We start from the raw sequence: 24849 nt of genomic DNA, 5'->3' as shown, positions 1-24849 counted from the left end.
TGGAGTTAAAAAATATCTGTTCTCCTAACAAAGAGCCCTAGTATATAAGTAATAACAATGTAATGAACATAGGATGAGGAAAATACATGAAAGCACTGAAACAGACACATACTGTAATATTGGACATTAAGAAATTGTGTCCCTTCTCAGCGCTGTCCTATGTGGCTGACAGCATAGTTTCCTGCTGCTGCCCATCAGGAAAGATCAAACCAGCTACAGGTTGACAATACCAGCTCAGAGGTAAGTGTTTTGACCTGCCAAAATGTATATGTCTAGTTTACATCCAGTTTCATGTGTCCTGTCAAATCTATGGGTGTGTGTAGGTATAGTAGCTGAGTAAAGCATGTTAAACTTCTACCTGTTTTTCTATTTTGCAGGGGAGGATGTGTGGACAGTCTTCAAAGGGGCACCATCCATTGAAAACCCTCCAGCCAATAAGATTCTCTCTTAGATGGCTATTTTAGAGAGGGACTAGGGGTAGAGTTTTTGTACTTTGAAAATGCATCCTTCCTTCAAGATTTCACTGATTAGTACAGAATTAGATAGTTCTGCATATGTCTAGCCGGTACTTTTCCTCTGTGCTTGTGATAATGACGACTTGTCTGTAAACTCCTTGTTTGGGAGGTGGATATATCTGACAACACCCAAGTACAGAAGGTAACCAGCAGAGTCGAGTGTATCTGAACTGCAACCTATTTTGCTTTCATTATATTTAGTCAAATCTATGACAAACGTATTGAACAAAGTTATATGTAATTAAGAAAATGTTACTTGATGGAGCACATTTCAGACTTGATTGTAGCTTTATTGCTGTTATCTAACAAATCTCTATTTTCTGGGACAGGACCATTTACCCTGGTAAAAAAAAGATCTTTACAGATTTCTTGACCCAACCTTACAACCACTGCTAAATGTCAGCGCTAAAGCCAGAGCTATTACAGACGTCACAGAGCTATAAAAAGTCAAGGCCTATATTCTTGATACTCTATTTAGAAAACTATAGAATAGTAAATAATGCCCATAAAACAAAATCAACATATTTTATATTACCATTCTTTAATCTAACAGACAAACCCTTCAAAGCGAATTTGATACGCTTTACAAATGTGTCTACTAGCTCCAAGACTCCCACCTTTGGTGAGAATTAGTGGTTGCTGCACACAAAGAAAAAAAACTATATGACGTAACAATGTTATATAGAAAAATAAACTGTAAATTAATGTATGAATATAGATTGCCTGTTCTCACATGTCAGTTTGGTTTGAATAGACACCATTTGTCAGTGTAGGTCAGCCTTGCACAGCTAGGTAAAAAGGAGTTTGTCACATGATCCATCTTTATGTCCATCCTTCTGTCTGTTACTCTTTCAGCCAGGTGAGCAGTTGAGGTGTATAGTAGGTGATGATGATGTCAGCACCTAGAGCAGAGGGAAGAATATACAACTAGAGCAGTAGAACTCACTCTCTCTATAGAGAACAGAGCACTGTTCCTCCAGACCCAAAGTCTCCCATCCCCTCTCACCTGCCCTGCGGAAGGCAGTCATAGACTCCAGTACAGCAGTGCGCAGGTCAAAAGCTCCAGCCTGGGCCCCATGCCACAGCATGGCAAACTCCCCTGACACATTATACACTGCCAGTGGGTGAGTGGGGTGCTGGAAGAGACCAGAGAGGATGGTAAGAAAGCGATGGAGCAGATGAAACTATTGTGAAAGATTGTGAAAACATGTAAACTCAGCAAAAAAAGAAACGTCTTCTCACTGTCAACTGCGTTTATTATCAGCAAACTTAACATGTGTACATATTTGTATGAACATAAGAAGATTCAACAACTGAGACATAAATCGAACAAGTCCCACAGACATGTGACTAACAGAAATGGAATAATGTGTCCCTGCACAAAAAGGGGGGGGGGGGGGATTTTGACAAATCAAAAGTAACAGTCTGTATCTGGTGTGGCCACCAGCTGCATTAAGTACTGCAGTGCATCTCCCCCTCATTGATTGCACCAGATTTGCCAGTTCTTGCTGTGAGATGTTACCCCACTCTTCCACCAAGGCACCTGCAAGTTCCCAGGCATTTCTGGGGGGAATGGCCCTAGCCCTCACTCTCCGATCCAACAGGTCCCAGACGTACTCAATGGGATTGAGATCTGGGCTCTTCACTGGCCATGGCAGAACACTGACATTCCTGTCTTGCAGGAAATCACACACAGAACAAGCAGTAGGGCTGGTGGCATGGTCATGCTGGAGGGTCATGTCAGGATGAGCCTGCAGGAAGGGTACCACATGAGGGAGGAGGAAGTCTTCCCTGTAACGCAAAGCGTAGAGATTGCCTGCAATGACAACAAGCTCAGTCCAATGATGCTGTGACCCACCGCCCCAGACCATGACGGACCCTCCACCTCCAAATTGATCCCGCTCCAAAGTACAGGCCTAAATGTAACACTCATTCCTTTGACGATAAATGCGAATCCGACCATCACCCCTGGTGAGCCAAAACTGCGACTCGTCAGTGAAGAGCATTTTTTGCCAGTCCTGTCTGGTCCAACGACAGTGGGTTTGTGCCCATAGGGGACGTTTTTGACAGTTACAACAGGCCTACAAGCCCTCAGTCTAGCCTCTCTCAGCCTATTGCGGACAGTCTGAGCACTGATGGAGAGATTGTGCGTTCCTGGTGTAACTCAGGCAGTTGTTGTTGCCATCCTGTACCTGTCCCGCAGGTGTGATGTTCGGCTGTACCAATCATGTGCAGGTGTTGTGGTCTGCCACTACACCCTGTAGCGCTGTCTTAGGCATCTCACAGTACAGACATCGCAATTTATTGCCCTGGCCACATCTGCAGTCCTCATATCTCCTTGCAGCATGCCTAAGGGAAGTTCATGCAGATGAGCAGGGACCCTGAGCATCTTTCTTTTGGTGTTTTTCCAGAGTCAGTAGAAAGGCCTCTTTAGTGTCCTAAGTCTTCATAACTGTGACCTTAAATTGCCTTCCATCTGTTAGCTGTTAGTGTCTTAACGACCGTTCCACAGGTGCATGTTCATTAATTATTTATGGTTCATTGAACAATTATGGGAAACAGTGTTTAAACCCTTTACAATGGAGATCTGTGAAGTTATTTGGATTTTTACGAATTATCTTTGAAAGACAGGGTCCTGAAAAAGGGCTGTTTCTTTTTTTTTGCTGTCAGAAGAGAAGCTAAAGAGGCAAGTTTTGTAGTCTTTATAGATAACTGATGAAAAGCTTGGATGTGAATTTAGTGTGGTGTGGTTATTTAGCTCAAACTTAAACACCACTCCCAGAGCCTGAAACACTGTTACCAGACAGAAAGGGGTTAATGAGGGAGAACATACTGACCTTGTCTTTGACCTCCCTCACTATGTCCAGATAGGGCAGTCCTGGCTTCACCATCAGCATATCTGCTCCCTCCTTGACATCTCTGTCCTGAGATAAAACCATAAACAAAACCTCAACCAGCTGGGTAAACAGAAGATCTCTGACACAAACACGATCTCCCCCTAATACACATGGATGGACTTCAGACACTTTCTTACCACAGCTCGTAGTGCCAGGCCCCTTGCACCGGAGGGCAGCTGATAACAGCGCCTATCTCCAAATGCTGGCTTGGACTGTGCTGCATCTCTACACACACATAATAATAGATCTTAGAACATCTTGTCAAATGGTAACGCGTAAGTAATGCCTTTTCTGCCCATCTTAAGTTTTACAATCAATTGTTACCTGAAGGGACCATAGTAACAGGAAGCAAACTTGGCACTGTAACTCAGCACTGACACCTGAGGAGGAGGAGGAAATACATGTATTTTCTTGGACATTTTCATTCAGGAAATTCTGCCTTTTAGCAAATGGCTTCCTTACTGAGGATTTCCTTAAGGCAAGTTTTCCTTTCCTTATTGAGTCCATATGAATATGCGTTCTATTTTTATGTACAAACTAGTGCTCCCATCTGTTACCTTGTTGCCCATGTCATTGGACATCAGTGAATGTTTGATAGCTCCCACTCGCCCATCCATCATATCAGAGGGTGCAATGATGTGACAGCCTGTACGAGACAAACAAGATATCTTAAACTATTGACATGTGTATAAGGCCCCATAAACAATATCAACATTGGTATTGATAAACACTATTTTTTAGAAGTGAGTAGAAAACAGAGGGGTGAGGAGTGAACAAACTCACCAGCGCGGGCATAGGCCAATGCCACTTCTGCCAAACGTTGGCAACTGGCACCATTGTCCAGAGTGCCATCCTCCCGCAAGATTCCTGAAGGAGAATCAGAGGGCAGTCTTATAACAATGTACTGTCAATCAAAATAAATTATATTTGCATTAGTTTTAGACAAATGGAATGTGATTGAGAGTGACTGACCACAGTGTCCATGTGAGGTGTAGGGACAGAGGCAGACGTCACAGGCCATCAGCAGGTCAGGGAAAAGAGACTTTATCTTCTTCACAGCCAACACAGCCGGAGTATTGTCTGTGTCTGCACCCGAACCTCTCTCATCCTGAGAGGATGACAAGGTGTGCAAGAAATCTGGCGTCAGCCTTTTAAATACATACCAAGTGCATACAGATATAGGATCTTAAATTGAGACAGTTTGCTACAGCAGGTTAATAATCCTGCAGCAGGGAAATAATCCTGCAGCAACAGGAAATGTGAATTATTCTGTGGATTATAATTAGTTTACATTTATTGTAGGGGTTGATACATTTTACATTAGGGCAAATCAAGTCTGAAATGTTAAAGTGGAAATTACTAACTTAAGAATAGTTTTTAAAATTATCAACAAAAGTGATCAAATTAAGATCCTACATCTGTATCGGTCTTTCTATAAATAATTAGGGCCAATGTGTGATATTGGGATCAACACTACAAAATGTTTTAAAACAAACAAAAATGATTTTCATGCAGTACCACATGTGTACTTAGAGGAATAAACATGAATGTATGCATATTGGCCCATAACTCCACCTATACAACAACAACATACAGTCGTGGCCAAAAGTTTTGAGAATTACACAATATTAATTTCCACAAAGTTTGCTGCTTCAGTGTCTTTAGATATTTTTGTCAGATGTTACTATGGAACACTGAAGTATAATTACAAGCATTTCATAAGTGTCAAAGGCTTTTATTGACAATTACATGAAGTTGATGCAAAGAGTCAATATTTGCAGTGTTGACCCTTCTTTTTCAAGACCTCTGCAATCCGCGCTGGCATGCTGTCAATTAACTTCTGGGCCACATCCTGACTGATGGCAGCCTATTCTTGCATAATCAATGCTTGGAGTTTGTCAGAATTTGTGGGTTGTTTGTTTGTCCACCCGCCTCTTGAGGATTGACCACAAGTTCTCAATGGGGTTAAGGTCTGGGGACTTTCCTGGCCATGGACCTAAAATATTGATGTTTTGTTCCCCGAGCCACTTATCACTTTTGCCTTATGGCAAGTTGCTCCATCATGCTGGAAAAGCCATTGTTTGTCACCAAACTGTTCCTGGATGGTTGGGAGAAGTTGCTATCGGAGGATGTGTTGGTATCATTCTTTATTCATGGCTGTGTTTTTAGGAAAATTGTGAGTGAGCCCACTCCCTTGGCTGAGAAGTAACCCCTCACATGAATGGTTTCAGGATGCTTTACTGTTGGCATGACACAGGACTGATGGTAGCGCTCACCTTGTCTTCTCCGGACAAGCTTTTTTCTGGATGCACCAAACAATCGGAAAGGGGATTCATCAGAGAAAATGACTTTACCCCAGTCCTCAGCAGTCCAACCCCTGTACCTTTTGCAGAATATCAGTCTGTCCCTGATTTTTGGCTTCTTCTTCTTCTTTGCTGCCCTTCTTGACACCAGGCCATCCTACAAAAGTCTTCGCCTCACTGTGCGTGCAGATGCACTCACTCCTGCCTGCTGCCATTCCTGAGCAAGCTCTGTACTGGTGGTGCCCCGATCCCGCAGCTGAATCAACTTTAGGAGATGGTCCTGACGCTTGCTGGACTTTCTTGGGCGCCCTGAAGCATTCTTCACAACAACTGAACCGCTCTCCTTGAAGTTCTTCATGATCCGATAAATGGTTGATTTAGGTGCAATCTTACTGGCAGCAATATCCTTGCCTGTGAAGCCCTTTTTGTGCAAAGCAATGATGACGGCACATTCTTCCTTGCAGGTAACCATGGCTGACAGAGGAAGAACAATGATTCCAAGCACCACCCTCCCTTTGAAGCTTCCAGTCTGTTATTCGAACCCAATCAGCATGACAGAGTGATTGCCATCCTACAAACTGAGGCAGCAGACTTTGTGAAAATGTATATTTTGTGTCATTCTCAAAACTTTTGGCCACGACTCTAGGCCTAGGACTATACATACTCTAAGCAGGGTTCATAAAGACATTGGCAAGCAAAATCCAAGGACTTTCAGGGACTTTTTCAAGCACTTCACTGTAATTTTTAAGGACCTCAGTGTTATACAATTGTATAATTTATATAAATTGTACATGTAGGGCTTAATATAGAACCCCCCCCCCCCCCCCCAACACATTATTTTTTTGCAGGTGTAACATGGAAAACAAAATGTATCTGTCATGTTATTTCATTACCTGATCATATTGTGAATAATTCCACTAGGCTTGTCATTATATCCAGAATATCCTACACAATTGTGCACAGTTAACTCTGTCCAATCTGTGGCACAAAAACATAGACTCATTATCTTAATGCCTTCTCTGTTAAATCTAATAAGACCCTGCTGTCAATCAAGCAGACAACAACAGATGATCAATATCAATTCGCTAGGGATATTAGATCCAGGCACAACTGTCTTCACCAATGTAATGAGACCACACCAAAATATTCGGGACATTCCTTGTGTACACCTTTTTTCCAGCTCTTGGGCTGTTGTTGCATCGCATGCACTATCACAACAGCTGTTCATCACTTGACTGTCATTCTGACAATTCCTTCCTGGATCAGATGACATGTGAAAATTACACTGGTGTAACATCAAATGGACACAAATGTGCCTCCATCAAGTATTATGCATAATTATTGAAGAACTAATTTAATGGCAGTATTGACTTAGGTTTTAAGTATCAAGGTAAGGTGACCCTTTTGGTTAGAAGCATTCGATTTTGCAATCGCGTACATCATTTATTTGATTTTCACCCCGTAACATAAGGAGAAACTAAATGTTACGTAGTTACACTGCATTTCTGAGTTACAAAAAACTGTCCAACAATTAGATCCAGGATTCTTAAAGGGTTCAAGTTCAATGTCTAATTTAACTGATTAATGCATAATATTATATAACGAAAATTTACACTGCCATAAATGCAAGGAAAGAAAAGTTGTTTTATGTCACACGATTTTAGACAAATCCGTCAAAACACCAACCATGATAAAAGGTTAAGCATAGGTTTTAAATCAACTTGTGAATCGTATTCAATATAGATAGCCACAATCCCCCCATATCTTAATGTAATGACATGGGGGGAAAAAAATGCTGATTATTATCAATGACTTATCAACAGCTGTAACAAGTTGTCCAGTGTAGGAAATCCTCAATGGTACCCTAGTTCATAGAAATACCTATATGTACACACTAAACAAAAATATAAATGCAACATGCAACAATTTGACTGAGTTACAGTTCATATAAAGGAAATCAGTCAATTTTAATAAATTCATTAGGCCCTAATCTATGGATTTCACATGACTGGGCAGGGGTGCAGCCATGAGTTGGCTTGGGAGGACATAGGCCCACCCACTTGGAAACCAGGATCACCCAATGGGGAGCCAGACCCAGGCAATCAGAATGACTTTTCCCCCACAAAATGGCTTTATTACAGACAAATACTCCTCAGTTTCATCAGCTGTCCGGGTTGCTGGTCTCAGACGATACCACAGGTGAAAAAGCCAGATGTGGAGGTCCTGGGCTGGTGTGGTTACACATGGTCTGCGGTTGTGAGGCTGGTTGGAAGTACTCCCAAATTCTCTCCAATGACGTTGGAGGCGGCTTATGGTAGAGACATTAATATTAAATTCTCTGGTAACAGCTCTGGTGGACGTTCCTGCAGTCGGCATGACAATTGCATGCTTCCACAAAACTTGAGACATCTGTGTCATTGTGTTGTGTGACAAAACTGCACATTTTAGAGTGGCCTTTTATTGTCCCCAGCACAAGGTGCACCTATATAATGATCATGCTGTTTAAACAGCTTCTTGATATTACAGCACCTGAGGTGGATCGACTATCTCAGCAAATGAGAAATGCTCACTAACAGGGACGTAAACAAATATGTGCACAAAATTGGAGAGAAATATGTTTTTTGTCTGTATGGAAAATTTCAGGGATCTTTTATTTCTGCTCATGGAACATGGGACCAACACTTTACATGTTGCGTTTATATTTTTGATACAGTATAGTTTACCTTAGCTATTTTTGCAGGCACTCCGAAAATCAGCACACACTTCAAGCCCTTTTCCACAAGGGGGCGTAGCATGCCCTCCAGTTTATTCACTCCATATCTGAGAAGAGAAAAAAATAGATTGAGGGAGACACAGGGAATCGACAAACAACAAAGTGCTATTTCAATACAACTTTGAGGCAAGCAATTACATAGTGGCACTTCATTAGCAATGCATTGTGATGTATTTGATCTCCATAGCCTAAAATCTTGTTTGCCTTGGGCAACAAACCAAATCAGTCTTAGTAAATTAGATAACTGCCAAAGTCAGATAACTACCGGAGTGCCAAGTCTATGACAAATAGGCTTCTCAACAGTTTTTACCCCCAAGCCATAAGACTCCTGAACAGGTAATCAAATGGCTACCCGGACTATTTGCATTGTGTGCCCCCCCAACCCCTCTTTTACGCTGCTGCTACTCTCTGTTTATCATATATGCATAGTCACTTTAACTATACATTCATGTACATACTACCTCAAATTGGGCCGACCAACCAGTGCTCCCGCACATTGGCTAACCGGGCTGTCTGCATTATGTCCCACCACCCATCATCATATACGCATAGTCACTTTAACCATATCTCATGTACATACTACCTCAATCAGCCTGACTAACCGGTGTCTGTATGTAGCCTCGCTACTTTTATAGCCTCGCTACTGTATAAAGTCTTGCTTCTGTTATTTTTCACTGTCTTTTTATTTCTTTACTTACCTATTGTTCACCTAATACCTTTTTTGGACTATTGGTTAGAGCCTGTAAGTAAGCATTTCACTGTATTCGGGGCACGTGACAAATAAACTGGGATTTGATTTGAACTATAGACACAGTATTTTCAACTCTGACACATAACAGTACCAAGGTTTAGGGCTCAGTATTGGTTTACAGCCTACTTTATTGTAACCAAATGGTGCATGATAAGAGAGGGTTGTGAGGGACAAAAAGCTAATGGATTCTCTTCTTATCTTGGCCCAGTTGTTGGCTCTGGATCCACCCTGCCTCACAGTATTTATCTGGAGGTCACAGCCTTGCTCTCAATGGTCCCATCCCCCGCTCATTCTCACTCAATCAGATAGCCATGATAATTCTAATTGAAAGTATTTTTGTTTCAAAGTCATATGTTTTAAAATATGATTACAATACATGATACATTAATAGCACATTGGGTGTATTCAACTACTGTACCCAGCATAGATGAGCAATTATCATAGATGAGATTATAAACCAAATGAACAGGTAATCTGGTGTCATTACCTGGCCTGGCCAGGTAGACTAGCGATGGGCTCCACAGCATCAGGGCTGTCACTGTTGGAGAAAAGAACCAGAAAGCTGCCATGTCACAAAAACACATAGCCACCCAAATATATACAGTACCAGTCAAAAGTTTAGACACACCTCATTCAAGGGTTTTTCTGTAATTTGACTATTTTCTACATTGTAGAATAATAGTGAAGACATCAAAACGATGAAATAACACATATGGAATCATATAGTAACCAAAAAAAAAAAAGAGTTAAACAAATCAAAATATATTTTATATTTGAGATTCTTCAAAGTAGCCATCCTTTGCCTTGATGACAGCTTTGCACACTCTTGGCATTCTCTCAACCAGCTTCAAGAGGAATGCTTTTCCAGCAGTCTTGAAGGAGTTCCCACATATGCTCATTTTTTAAAACTTTTTCAAACATACGTGTTATTTCATAGTTTTATGTCTTCACTATTATTCTACAATGTGGAACATTGTACAAATAAAGAAACAAGCCTTGAATGAGTTGGTATGTACAAACTTCTCACTGGTACTGTACAGTTTACCTTACTTTGACATTTGTATCACAACATCAAGACATCCTAGTGTCTATGTGGTAGAGGAGAGACATTACGTGATGAAGATGGGGTAGATGAGGTTCTCAGGTCTCAAGTCTGAGGCACAGGTCTGCCAGTATCTGAGTGTTGGGTGGAAATAGCCACTGTGGAGGAGAGACTCGACGGGTTGCATCTTTGCCCTGAGAGAGAGGAAGAGAGAGGTGTTTGACAATGGAACTTATATTCACGCCCACATTTCTGAGAGGCATTGGAATGAGAGAATGGTTTACACATTCTCCCACATTAACTGACCAAGCACGCGTGAAACCCGACTTAAACGAAACAATTGGATGACCCTGAGTGACAGCAGTGGTTTTCACACAACGTGAGCAAGAGTAATTGTTCACATTTACGAAAGCACATCCCAGATCCGTTTAATTATATAATTTAAAGATTTATTAACATGAAAGGGTCTACATCTATATTAAAATGGCTGATTTTATTCAAATAACCAGGTAATTATATTCGAATCAAATGGGTGGAGAGAGTCCGTCCATAATTCCTATTGTCTTAGGAACTATCCATAAGCACGCGGACCAGAGAAGCAAAATGCATGCTTTGACACCTGACATCAAAAGTTCACAGCTGGAAACGAGTAACGTTTAAAGCGATACCTGACAAAAAAAAGCGCGTTTGATAAACTAAAAATACAACGATAGTTAAATGACTGATTTAGAAAGCAAGTTTACAATATTGTGCTTTATGACATACAACACCCACTATTAGTAATGATTAAGCTAAATCTGTTATTAAACAATAGGTTTAAAACAATTAAATGTAATGACAGAAATCTAACTTCAATTTATTCGATCAAGAATCATGTGCTCCATACACCAAACGGCTTATAGCAAGCACACTTGCAACTCCTCCTGCTCATATTCTGCAGATGTATAACTTGTTCACCTTGCAACATCCAAAACGTAATTTAGCAGCATAAACTAACATACAACAAGGTTAATGTTTGTGTTCTTACCTTGTACAGTACGTCCTTGCTCATTGGCTTTCGCTTGCACTAGTCTCACGCACTAACCGGCCACCGTAAATTCCGTGAACGTACAAATTCTCGCGATTGTACACTATCTCAGTGAAGGAAGGAAAACATTACGAAAAAATCGGAACTCAATGAATTAAGGTAAAACCACAAACTGTTGTTAAAACCTTTTAATGTCATACAATAACCCCCATCAGTTCACACATGCAAATAAGGAGAAATAGCTGTATGTGGTGATTGTAGCTAGCTAGTATGAGATGAAGAAGGGCTTCGCTACGATATTCTGTAGATTGCGAGCTAGCTCATTGTGCTAGCACTGTCTGACTGTAGCTCAGCTAACGTTAGCTAACTATCCGAATAATCTGACAATACAGCATTTGATCGGTTAACTACTAGACAGATATTACGTTATTCGTTTGCGATTTCAACTATCATCACTACTCTCGAAACATTGTATTTCTGAACGACACATCAGTTTCGTCTAGACTAACCTTACAGATTGAGATTGTTACAATGTTTGCAACTTTTGATACGTTTGTTTCAATCGACTTCAAGCTTGTTACAATGTAATTTGGTAAAGGGAACTGAAGTAAACAGTTATTGTCACTGATGTTCAGTGTATGGCCATTTTAATAAATGGAAGTTACATTTTGTTGTCATGGTCTGAATAAAATATCTCTGTTTCTAAATAAAGGCAGAACACCTTGATTCTTTGAAGACATCCTCCACATGTGAAGCTCATCACTGGCTCACAGTATTCCGTCCTCTCTGCCCCCCACTGTCTTCAATGATGTAGATGAACTTTATCGTCTGTGCAGCAGTTCCTCTTCTATTGCCTTCTGTGGATTCCTGCCCAGACGTCCATGTCTCCTTTCCTTCACACTTTACCACCCTGAGTCTGGAACATCACCTCTCCTGAGTCGAACCAGTGACCAGCTCATCCCTGGTTGAACAGTCCACCTGCGTCTACTTCCTCCACCTTAAGGCAATGCTGTTCTCTCTGCGGGAGCTGGTCCAATGGCTGGGCTTTGCCACTTTTGAGCTCTTCCTCCAACTGGGGGCTCTGCTGGTTTTCAGCGTGCTGGTAGCGCTACGGGCCGACTTCTTTGACCCTGGGATGAGCTGGTGGCTGGTCTTCATCCCTCTGTTTGCCGCTGATGGACTCAGCACCTACTTCACAGCCATCGTGTCCATCCGGCTGTACCAGGAGAATGAGAAAAGGCTGGCAGTGCTGAGGCTGCTATGGGTGCTGACGGTGCTTAGCCTCAAGCTGGTGTGTGAGGTGCTGCTGTGCCAGAAGCTGGCAGAGCAGGAGCAGGCGCGCGATCTGTGGTTCGGTCTCATTGTCTCGCCGCTCTTCATCCTCCTGCAGCTGCTGATGATTCGCGCCTGCCGCGTCAACTGAGGCCAGGGGCGGTTTTGTTTAGCAACAAAATCGATGCGTGCGCAACTATGGGGGGGAAAAAAAAAGACCGGGTTGGCTTAGATAAGGGTTGGGCAAATTTGGTTGTGTATCAGAAGTTTTTCTCATGTTATGTCAGTCACTGACAGTCACTCAATTATACCATGTCAGCTAACATTTTTTAGATTGGTAAATTAGTCTTGCCAGCTATTTAAACTTTGTCTAATTATCGACCAGGGGGGGCCCCATTGATTTTGTTACTCACTCAGATATCATATTAAAAACAGCAAACATTTCACTCCCTAAGGTAGAATATCAGGAAATTAGCTGTAAAACTGCATATTATTCCTTCCGCTGTCACGTTTTGCTTGCAAGGTAAGGGGGCAAAAGGTAGGGCCCCCAAAAGGTTAGGGCTGGCTCTTAAGGCATGTTGGGGCGGCAGGGTAGCCTAGTGGTTAGAGGGTTGGACAAGTAACCAAAAGGTTGCAAGATCAAGGTAAAAATCTGTCGTACTGCACCTGTTAACCCACTGTTCCTAGGCCGTCATTGAAAACAAGAATTTGTTCTTAACTGACTTGCCTAGTTAAATAAAGGTAAAAAAATAAAATGTGTGTGTGTGGATGTAAGGGGGACTGTATGGATGGATGTAGGTACACAGATCCAGACCTCATGAGTTCAGAATTGTAACCCCCAAAGTTCGCCATCCCTGGCTTATTAGACTGTTGACAACATGTAAACTATATTTACTTTCAATGTTTATTGAAAACATAAATACATTTGCACAATGAGTACTTGCTGTCTCTCAAATACATTGTTGGTTAGCTAGCTAGCGAAAACACCTCTAAACAATATATGATATCAATAAGAAGATACAAGCTGCAACGACCCACCTTCCATTCCCCTCATGGCAGGTTCTTGTCAATGGTCGAGTTAATTTTGCATGGCCCCGGGTAGACGGAGGTCTTAAGTGAATTATCCTACCCACCTTGGGCACCGGGCCATGCGAAACGAAATTCACTATTATTGCTAGCTATCATAACAACGCATGCATTCCGGGCCACATCGATGCGCTTGGATCACTTTCGTGACGTTGTGAGCCAACCCGTCTGTCTATACAGGTGGGTTGTTTTAATTAACAGACTATTGTCAAATACTCGGTGGACTAATGGCTGGAGATGAGGGTCATGGGTTTCCCCTCAGTTTCTGACCTCGTCTGAGGACAGTGTGACAGTGTTTCCATGCGCTTTGTCTGCATGGCTCTCCCATGAACATTGCTGCCTGTGGATAAAATGTATCGTATTTGATCTGTGTTATGGTCCTCTTGTTCAAGCATGGCCTAATTTTATCCTTCAACGTGTAATTTAATTCCTAACGTGAAATGTGTTGCTGGGGAGGGATAATTGAAGTACTGTCTTGAATTTGGTTAGACTGTCGCCAGTTTTTTTTTTTTTCTTTTCTTTTTTTCTCTCCTTTTCTTATCTGCTCGTTTTTGGTAACCTTGTTGTTGTTTGTATATATGTGTAAATAAACATTTAATCTGGTAAAGTTGATAATGTAATATTATTTAATCTCATCAGAAATCTATGAAACATTAATCAGCCCTCTTTTGGACAATGCTGAACAGATTCCATGCCGTTATGTCCCATGTAGACTTAGATCTTTGGTATGTTATCCCTTATGACGACGAAATGTGGGCACAAGGTGTCGCTATTTACATTGAAGATGGGCGTGTGACCCACTCAATTTCCTATGCCTAAACCAACATTGGCAAGGCCGTTCAAGTAATAAAAGGAACTCACTCCTATATGAACTTTCATGGAAGTAAAAGTCATAATCGCTAATATCATGGGTAAGTCTGCATAAGCTTCATTTTGGAAAATAAAATACATGTTGAGCTGTTTGACCATTTTAGGCCTATCAAGCACCAATCTCTTGTTTTCCTATTATTACATGGATTAAGGTGAGAGAATCGAATATGATCCACTCACCAATAGTCCACAGGATTTCATCTAAAGTTTTCCCTAAACAACTAGTAGAATAGTAGTAGGCATAGCTTGACCAAATTAATTATCTTATATCCAGCACCCTTTTATTTAGAGTGCTGGCAAGGCAACAGCAGGGACTTTAAATGTATTGGTCTTGGACACTGATGGTCGATAATTTGCTCTGCTCCACACACATCTTTAAATACTTTAATCTATTAAAACCATTTAATGGTACCTTTCATGTTTAGGTCAGTAATTCAATTGAAATTAAATGCATTTAAAAAAAAATGTTTTAAGAACAATTGAGGAGTCGATACGTGCTTTTATGATAATATTTATATTTATTCACTGAAAGGGTTAAACCGTAAAAGTGGGGCTGAACTGAATTTCCTTGACTGACAGTTCCTCTTTACTCAACAATAGAAAGAGGAGGGATTTCCTTTTGATGGGTGGTACTCTGTGAAAATGGGGTGTATTCCAAATCGATATCACCAAATGAGGTTGCTTCTTGGGGCGCTGTTCTTAAAACTGAATAATGACGTAGATTTACAGGTGCGGAGGGCGGGGCAGGAGTCACAGACAGAGGAGGAAGAACGCAGAAAGACAGAAAGAGACCGTGGGGATGTAAGTGTGTATGCGATTTTCGGCGCTGCAGGTACAGCGACATACAGCTTTCTTTCCCAGTCGGGGAACACCATCTCCCGGATACATTACATTTCTCCCCACAATGTCTGGTGGAGGAGAAGTCCGTGTTCTCCGCCAGGAGGCTGGGCAGGAGAGCCCGACGATGCCGGCCTGGAAACGAGAGATTCTGGAGCGGAGGAAAGCAAAGGGTGGCGGGTCTGGAGCAGGAGCCGCTGAGCCTTGCCCTAGCGCGAGCTCATCGCGGGTTAATGGCGAAGTAACGGGAAACAGCAGCGCCCCCCAAAAAGACAATGAAAGCAACGCTGATTCAGTTCGGAACTACACCATCATTCCAGCGAGCCAGCACTTTGCAGGCAAGCGTGGCAGTTCCCCCACCTCCCCAGAGCTCTCGCCGGTGAAAACAAACAAAGACCCCTTGACTGCCACCGACCCGTATGACTCGGAGAAAACTGTAAACGATGGCGAGGGACAGGAAAGCCTGGTTCTGCAGGACAGTCTAGGCCCATTGCAGGAGAACCCCTTCATCAAACTGGAGAAGGAGCGAAAGAAACAGCAGGACAGGGAGTGTGCCATTCGTCCCGTCCAGCACATACTGGAATTGTATGGCAGTGTACCTGGAATTCGGACTATACGCGCTGAGAATATCATTATCATAGAATCCGATCCGGATTACTTTCCGGGGGCCAGTGGAATAAAAAGCGGGTCTTATCTGCAGCAGAATGGGCTAAGCAGTTACAGCTCCCTCAATGACCTCTTGGACAGGAGAGCTGGTGCGGTGACCGAGATACGGGCAAAGGAGGTAGTTATTTATGACACCACACTAAGCAGGAGCGAGGAGAACTTGAGCACGCTAAATCATCCTTGTCACGAGGGCGCATTCGAGACAGGAGAGGGTCAGGGCAGGGTGAGCCGCATGCTGCAGAAATTTGACAGCAACTACGGAAAACTGCAACCCAAGTCTCGCAGCACAGAGAACCTACTGGACTTGGAGACCAGTTCAAGCAGGCCAAGACAACGACCCAAGCCACAACCAGATCTGGTGCCAAAATACAAATCACACGCCCAGCCTAGCTCACCAGTCCGCACCCTAGGCAACACACAGTCATCTACCTCAGTCTTCCCCAGCTCCCAGTCTTCCAAACCAAATCTACAGCCCACTCTTTATGAGCCTGACAGCATCCTGCACTCTGCTGGACCCCCTCAATCAGTGTCTTCCTACCGCCAGCGTTTTGAGGTGAGTGGGGGACACAGTGTGGTTGTCAACCCCAGAGAGAAGGCAGATGGGCCCCAGACCAAGCCTTTCCGAGAGAGTGATTGGGAGAGCACAGAGGTGCCCCCCAAATCCAAGGTGCCATGCTCTCCGGAAACCTGCTGTGCTCGTGCCGAGTCCCCTGCCAGCCCCACCACACCCCTGATGTCTCCCCCCTCTCCAGGGTTCAAGATCCGCCCCTCGCCCCGCCCTGACCTCTCCCTGCTGCCTTCCGGGGACATCCAGGCTCGTGCCCTTGCCAACCTGCGCCTCCAGTCCCGCAACTCCTTCACCGTCTTCCCCAAACGCCACAGAGCAGCCTCTTCCCCGGGAAGCACGGCCCCCTCCAGCCCCATCAAGTTTCCTCCCTCCCAGAGATTGGCAGAGATGCCCACTCCAGGAGTGCCAATTCCCATTACCCCTCCACCCACCCCAGCAGCCTCCAAGAGGAAAGAGGAGGTGAGGGCAGCCAGGCCAACCAAACCAGACCCACCTCTCCCCACCGCCACCCAGCCCCCCTCCTCTCCATCCCCAGTACCCTCCTCGGTTCCCTCTGTCCAGTCGCCACCTCCAGAGGATGCCCCAGCTGACCAGCTACCTGTCACCAACATAGATGACATAGATGTGGACCCTTCGAAGCCTGTCTTCCCCAGTCCAACTCCAGTGGTGCATGGGCGGAAGGGGAATACCTTCACTGTGGTGCCTAAACGTAAGTCAGAGCCTCAGCCTGGCTCTCCAGAGCCCCAGGAGCCCTCCGGAGGGGCCCAGACCCCCCCCACGCCATCCCAGGCCCCCTACGCCCAGCTGGGTTCCCTGCTGAAGAAGCGCTACCCTGCTGTGGAGGAGATCGAGGTCATTGGTGGTTACCAGTCCCTGGGACGCTCCTGCCTCATCAAGACAGGCTCCACTGGCAAGAAGGTGAGACACAATGTCCAACTCGTGGTACTTCACATGCTGTTTGAACACTAATCTAAAGAAGCCTTTTTTACAGTGATAATGTAGCCCTCCTTGTTTTCATTTTCCATTTGTGCTTTGTCATTTAGTATAATTAAACAATGTTTTTATGCGACTATGTATATGAGTGGGCCTAGCCCCCAGTGTCTGGTCTGGAGCGTGAAGTCATGAGCTCTGCTTGTCGGCTACTGCATAGCAACCTAGTGGTGCCAAAAGCCCTGGTCTGCCCTAGAAAGCCTATGTAAATTACGATTGCCAGAATCATTTTTTAGACTGCTGTTTTGCGCTCTAATTTTGTTTATTATAATCAAGTTTGATCCCCACGATTAATTATTTTAAAGTTCTCTACAAATGTAGATATTTAAATAGTGATCCATTCTGACTACTACATTTGTCTACACATAGGACCATGTGCTCGCGCCCTTATGCTATTGACATTAAGGTTGACTCTCAGGCAAGATGAAAACAACTACATAGACCATGATCCTTTGCTAGTTACGGCCACTTTCACCATGATCCTTAGTGGGGCTGTCCCTGACAAAATATAATCTTGTTTGACCAAGAGACGTCTGTTCTTTCGACCAATCGATTGGTTGAAATGTTAAAACTTAGTTTTCCATATATAGACACATCCTGTGTTTTAATCAAATCAACTATATGCACTGAGCTTGTCTGATGCTTTAAGCGAGCTGTTTGATTAAATAATTAAGACACAAATGACTAGATGGAGTCTGACCACAATTGATTTGATTGTGCCGCCTGGCTCAGACTTGTGGCGCTGTGTTAAAAAAAGACAGCGAGTGACTGTGTGACTAGCATCCATTGTCTCTCTCTCCTCCCTGCTTCAGCGACCACTACAGAACATCAGTATTTATCATGCTGTCTGTGTTGCTGAAGATGCAACATAATTATACCCATTTCTGAATGAAAAGTTATGTTACTGAAATCAATAATCTGTTTAGGAAAAACATTCCCTCAACCTCTGGCTCTCTTTACGTGACACATGTATGCCTCGCATGTACATGACCAATAGGGCTTGACCTATATCATAATCACATCAATACATTGGTTATAACAAACTCTGAACACCGTAACGCGTGACACCAAAATGGATGCAGAGGACGCGCACTTCAAATTCAAATACTTCCGCCTTCATGTGCCATTGGGAGTTTTCCATAGAAATAAGTGGATGATGTTGGAGCTATCACTATCAGCTGGTTTTAATGTCTATGGAGTGGACTAGGCTAAGCTTCTAATTTAGGTCTGCTTTTCAGCCCTTCTCATTATACCACACCTCTGTAGATTATATTGTTTGTGTGGCACTTTTATTTTGCAGTGTTTTTGACCACCGCAAATGTATGTTATTTATTTCCTTGCCAGCGCTTTATTGGGTATGTCTTTGCTTGAAGCATACTGATCAACCTGTTACTTGATCCCCAGGATTTGGTTTGGAAAACCTGACTCGAGTTGGTTAGTACCAGACACCCACCTGTCTAAGTTATGGGACTGAACGGGCTGTCTATTAGTCAGGTTCACCCCAGGACCCTGGTCTAAGTAGGCCTGTTTTCTGTCATTGTGTGGTGTCATTGTGTAGGCCTTTTACCAACAGGTTAATGTAAGGCCTCATTCCAAACAACCCTGTCTGTCCCAAAGAAGAAAGGGAAAAAAACTATGTACAGCGCATTCGGAAAGTATTTAGACCCCTTGACTTTTTCTACATTTCGTTACTTAACAGCTTTATTCTAAAATTGATTTTTTTTTTTTCCTTCATCAATCTACACACAATACCCCACAATGACAAAGCAAAAATAGGTTTTTAGAAATGTTTGCAAATGTATAATAAAAAAACTATCACATTTACATAAGTATTCAGACCCTTTTCTCAGTAATTTGTTGAAGCACCTTTGGAAGTGATTACAGCCTCAAGTCTTCTTGGGTATGATGCTACAAGCTTGGCACACCTGTATTTGGGGAGTCTCTCCCATTCTTCTCTGCAGATCCTCTCAAGCTCTGTCAGGTTGGATGGTGAGCGTCGCTGCACAGCTTTTTTCATGTCTCTCCAGAGATGTCCGATTGGGTTCAAGTCGGACTCTGGCTGGGCCACTCAAGGGCCACTCAAGGACATTGAGACTTGTCCCCACCTGCATTGTCTTGGCTGTGTGCTTAGGGTCGTTTTCCTGTTTTGAAGGTGAACAATCGCCCCAGTCTGAAGTCCTCAGCGCTCTGGTTCATCTCTTCCTCTCTTCCAGTCCCCTCCGCTGAAAAAAACATCCCCACAGCATGATGCTGCCACCACCATGCTTCACCGTAGTAGGATGGTGCCAGGTTTTCTCCAGACATGATGCTTGGCATTCAGGCTAAAGAGTTCAATCTTGCTTTCATCAGACTAGAGAATTTTGTTTCTCATGGTCTGAGAGTCTTTAGGTGCCTTTTGGCAAACTCCAAGTGGGCTGTCATGTGCCTTTTACTGAGGAGTGGCTTCCGTCTGGCCACTCTACCATAAAGGCCTGATTGGTGGAGTGCTGCAGAGATGGTTGTCCTTCTGGAACGTTCTTCCATCTCCACAGAGGTACTCTGGAGCTCTGTCAGAGTGACCATCGGGTTCTTGGTCAGATCCCTGACCAAGGCCCTTCTCCCCCGATTGCTCAGTTTGGGCAGGCGGCCAGCTCTAGGAAGAGGTGGTTCTAAACTTCTTCCATTTAAGAATGATGGAGGCCACTGTGCTCTTGGGGACCTTCAATGCTGCCAACATTTTTTGGTAACCTTCCCCAGATATGTGCCTCGACACAATCCTGTCTCGGAACTCTTGGTTTTTGCTCTGACATGCACTGTCAACTGTGGAACCTTATATAGAAAGCTGTGTGCCTTTCCAAATAATTTACCACTGGTGGACTCCAAGTGGTAGAAACATCTCAAGCATGATCAATGGAAACAGGATGCACCGGAGCTCAATTTCGAGTCTCATAGCAAAGGGTCTGAATATTTATGTTAGTAAGGTATTTCATTTTTAATTTAAAAAAATAAATAAATTAGCAAACATTTCTAAAAACCTGTTCGCTTTGTCATTATGGAGTATTGTGTGTAGATTGATGGGGCTGTAAGGTAACAAAAAAAGGGAAGGGGTCTGAATACTTTCCGAATGCACTGTATATTACTCAGGCCTCTGTTGCTAAATGTAGGATATTCAACATGAAATTCTACTAACTACAGCAGGAATTGTCAACTGGTGGCCCGCGGGCCAAATTCAATTTGATTTGGCCCACAATTTTTTTTGAAATTCACCTCAAAATTATTTTAATGTAGAAAATCTATATCCTAAGTATTTCAACTCATAAATAGACATGTGATCGTATATCAATGTAATCAAGGTTTCAAAATACAATATCTATTTGTCTTCTTGCGTCAATTTGCAGAGTACAAATTATTTATAATTATGTTCCGGCCCCCCGACCATCGGCACAAGAAAAAAACGTCCCGTCGGCTTAATCTAGTTGATGACCCCTGCTCTACAGGAAGTAATGCATATTTAGTAGTAATATTGAACAGGGAAGGCAGAAGCTGTTGATTTTTAGCACCAGCCATCAACATGGTTTGCAACATGGAGATGTGTTTTTGTGACCAAGGTTGGGATCAATTCCATTCATTAATCAAGACACTCCTATACATTTCAATTTATGAATAGAATTGTAACCCTCCCCAAATGGATATCATTGTTTGTTTATTGGCTATTTTTCTGAGCTCTAGACTACATACTTGACAGTGCAGCACTGTCTCTGTCATATCCTACTCCTTTGGTCTCTAGGTATTACCAGTCTCCTGTCTTTACCCCTTTCAACCACAGCTCCCGTCACACTTAAGCAGGTTGTGTGTGTGTGTGTCCCTGTGTTTGTCCCTGTGTTTGTCCCTGGCCAGGAGACAGAGAACACAGGCAGTAATGAGGCCCCTCAGAAGCAATCAGTGTTTTTGTACTCTGAACTCTATAGAATTCATTAGGCATGCTATGTTTGGGCTCGCCAAATTCCCCCGCCTTTGTTCTATGTACATGCATACTTCTCCTCCCGGTCATCATTTTACCACGGCCAAGGTTCCTCTGGTATTAAAGCTAGGGCAGGGCAGCAATTACAAAAGCATCAAGGGTAGGCCTATGGAATTGTGTGGAATTACTTGGCTATGGTTCTGTGTGAGTTTCCTTTTCAGCATTTGGGATGAGTTTTTCGAATGTGCTTTTTCCTATTCAAATCCATTTCAAGAGGAACTGAGCTTGCTGGATGTAAAGTTTTTCAAACACATCAATATAAGAGAGTGGATCTTGAAACCAGTGTATTGCCGCCTACTAGGTTCTTATGTTTCTGAAAAAATTCTGCAGCGTGTTGGAGTTAAGTCTCAGCATTGCTTTCAAATCATTATGACAGATTAAAATAAGGCCCTTACATGTACATGCTTTACACCTAGCCCTACTGTAATTCTGTATTCATTATCTTGGATAGTGTGTTGGATAATCGCGCTTGTCCTTTAAGCCTTTACTCTTTGCTTGTGATGTTATCTTTAAGGAGTGATAGTTGGTTATATAGGTCACACTGCACCAGGGTTGATTTGCATAAGGCTTTAATCATTTGATTGGCCTAGATTCTCTCAATGGTAATAGATTTGACAGAATGTGTAATAACATACAGTGCTTTCAGTAAGTACTCAGACCCCTTGACTTTTTCCATGTTTTGTTATGTTACAGCCTTATTCTAAAATGTATGAAATAGATTAGGTGGGGAAAAAACTATCTACACACAATACCCCATAATGACAAAGCGAAAACATGGTGGTGGCAGCTTCATGTTGTGGGGATGTTATTCAGAGGCAGGGACTGGGAGACTTGTCAGTTTTGAGGGAAAGATGAACACAGCAAAGAGGATCTGCAGAGAAGAATGGGAAAAACTCCCCAAATACAGGTGTGCCAAGCTTGTAGCGTCATACCCAAGAAGACTCGGGACTGCAATCGCTGACGAAGGTGCTTCAACAAAGTACTGAGTGAAAGGTCTGAATACTTATGTAAATGTGATACTTTTTTAAAATTGCTAAATTATTTTATTTTTTTAACTGTTTTTGCTTGGACATTATGGGCTATTGTGTGTAGATTGATTAGGTGGGGGAAAAACTATTTCATACATTTTAGAATAAGGCTGTAACATAACAAAACGTGGAAAAAGTCAAGGGGTCTGAATACTTTCCGAATGCATTTAATACCTTTTTTGGAACAACTTTTGGTGTATTTCTTTGTTGTGGTCTATGGCAATTCTCTGTTATTGAATAGAAATGGAGCTGGCAGGAAGAGATGGGGAGGAGTGGCTGGTTGTTTTTGAGGTTGGTGACCAGTTATTATAGGAAACAGGAGATGGCCCATGTGTTCGTGACAGAACGAGAAGAGACCATTCCTGCCATTTTGTATTCTTCCTGTGCTTCCATGTTGCCATTTCCATGTGTTTTCTCAGTGGAAGGCCTGGGCCTGGACCTACGCAGCTGAGTAATGTGTAATTGATAGAACTGATCTATTCATTCAAGCTGATTTTAAAGGTTTGGTGACCGGGCTGTTCTCAAGTACTGTTGTTGTGTTGTAGTAATGGCAGTCATTCCAGACTACAAGTAGGCTGCCATATTCAACTTATAAATAACTTGATTCAAATGAAAAAGTGCTTGTGGCAAGCTGATAATACCCTATGGAACCTAAACACCCATAGTAGTACAGCCAGGAGCATACCCCTAACGAGATGTTCTGGTCATAGATTCATTCTTGAGGCTGGACTATTTTCAAATGTACTTCCTTCTCATGATATGGCCTGAATCTTTTCCACAAACATATCACTGAAAACCTATAACCTTTTATTTAAAATGCTTTGATCCTTGTGTCTTTTGTACAGATGTCCTTGTTTATCAAGCAGAAAACATAAAATAGCAGTCCCAATCACACCTCTATAGCACCTTCATGGGTCTTTGTCGATGAATTGTCATGTTGGCTCTCAGCAGAAGGCCATGTCACATGTCGTCATCATCAGGAAGTGAGTGGAGGGGCCTGTGACTGTCAACTGTATTGGCTGTCTGATAGTACACTCAACTGCTGTTTGTCTTCCAGGCTGGTCAGGCGCAACTGTCTGTCAGCTATCAATTTAGTGCTCAGTGCTGCAGGAGTTTAGGGCCTGTTATCCAGATATGGGACTCATGATGAGGAGTATAGGCTACTGTAGTTTGGACCCATGATGTTACACTGTCACATAGGCCAGAATGAAGTAGGATGATATGATGAATCAGCAAGGTATCATATTACAGGATTATACATCATGTGTATGAATGTGTCGAAAGATATATCTACTGTAAATCACGTCCAGATATGCTACTTATTTTGCTTTTTCAAGATGCACATAAATAAGCTCAACTTTACATTTAAACTACTCAATCAGTGTGAGTAGTGAAGTCTCTGATTGGCATTGACTAGAGCAGTGAAGTCCGGTATAGTTTCTGACGTCGCCATGCGCAGGATTTGTTGAGAAGTGAGTCAGTAAGAGATTATCTGTGCCTTGACTTATAATTCATCACCGTCTGTCTGTTCACATGCATGGGTTATCCCAAACAGTACATACATCTTCTAAGCATGACTCCTAATCTTTAGAAGCTCGTCAGTGACATTGTTTTGAATATTTCTCCAATCACTGCATCAGGCTGAAGATCGATAAGCTCAAGTTGCAGGTCAGTGGGAGCGTTATCCACATTGAAGGTGAAAGGAGAGGAAACCAACAGCATGACATTTTCCAACACTTTAAAATCCTCAAAATGACGAGAGAACTCACCATTCAAAGCACACAGCAGCGATGCATACTTCTCCCGCTGGTCATCTGATAGGGAACCGACTAGTAGTGTCGGAAGGTGGGGGAGATTGTTGGCTTCTACTTGGCGGGTCAGGAGGAGTAATTTTCCCTTGAAGGCTTTGACAATGCTGTACATCTGATGTGCAGAAAGGCCTTTCCCTTGTAGTCTGGAATTCAGTTCATTCATGAGGGCCATGATGTCCACGGTGAAGGCAAAATCAGACAACCATTCTTTATCTGGCAGTTGAGGGAAATCCACATATTTTCCTTTCATTTGAAAAAACTCTGCAATCTCCGACTTCAGGTCCCACACCCTTTTAAGCATCTTCCCCAAACTCAGCCATCGCATGTTTGTGTGGTAAGGGAGATCTGCATGACCGGACTCTCTTCCAACAGTGAGACAAACTGCCTGTGGTTTAAATATTTTTCTCTTATGA

The 24849-nt window shown here is 42.9% G+C and overlaps 3 protein-coding genes across 3 annotated transcripts in view; 2 read left to right on the top strand and 1 right to left on the bottom strand.

The window, feature by feature from the left end:
* Window positions 1–784: 784 nt before the first annotated feature.
* LOC139408616 (aminolevulinate dehydratase) lies at window positions 785–11383 on the bottom strand. The gene is made up of 12 exons (XM_071152701.1): window positions 11309–11383; window positions 10353–10475; window positions 9727–9777; window positions 8439–8535; window positions 4385–4520; window positions 4196–4279; window positions 3970–4058; window positions 3737–3792; window positions 3550–3637; window positions 3353–3439; window positions 1522–1651; window positions 785–1417 (listed from the first exon to the last, which is right to left on the bottom strand). Exons 2-12 carry the CDS (start codon window positions 10466–10468, stop codon window positions 1359–1361), a joined length of 993 nt encoding a protein of 330 aa, XP_071008802.1. The 5' UTR covers window positions 10469–10475; window positions 11309–11383; the 3' UTR covers window positions 785–1358.
* On the top strand, window positions 11376–13516 carry LOC139408617 (transmembrane protein 203). Its single transcript, XM_071152703.1, has 2 exons — window positions 11376–11467; window positions 12021–13516. The coding sequence occupies exon 2, from the start codon at window positions 12315–12317 to the stop codon at window positions 12729–12731; it is 417 nt and encodes a 138-aa protein (XP_071008804.1). The 5' UTR covers window positions 11376–11467; window positions 12021–12314; the 3' UTR covers window positions 12732–13516.
* A 1804-nt stretch (window positions 13517–15320) lies between these two features.
* Window positions 15321–24849, top strand: part of LOC139408614 (taperin) — a 30594-nt gene continuing 21065 nt past the window's right edge. The window contains exon 1 of the mRNA XM_071152699.1: window positions 15321–17525. Within this exon, the coding sequence (XP_071008800.1) occupies window positions 15348–17525 (2178 nt within the window). The 5' untranslated portion in view covers window positions 15321–15347. The remainder of the gene's footprint in view (window positions 17526–24849) is intronic.

Source organism: Oncorhynchus clarkii, chromosome 5, assembly GCF_045791955.1.
Source record: "Oncorhynchus clarkii lewisi isolate Uvic-CL-2024 chromosome 5, UVic_Ocla_1.0, whole genome shotgun sequence".
NCBI classification, from domain to species: Eukaryota; Metazoa; Chordata; class Actinopteri; order Salmoniformes; family Salmonidae; genus Oncorhynchus; species Oncorhynchus clarkii.
Note: the sequence above shows the minus strand (reverse complement) of the source record. Positions and strands in the feature narration are given on the sequence as shown.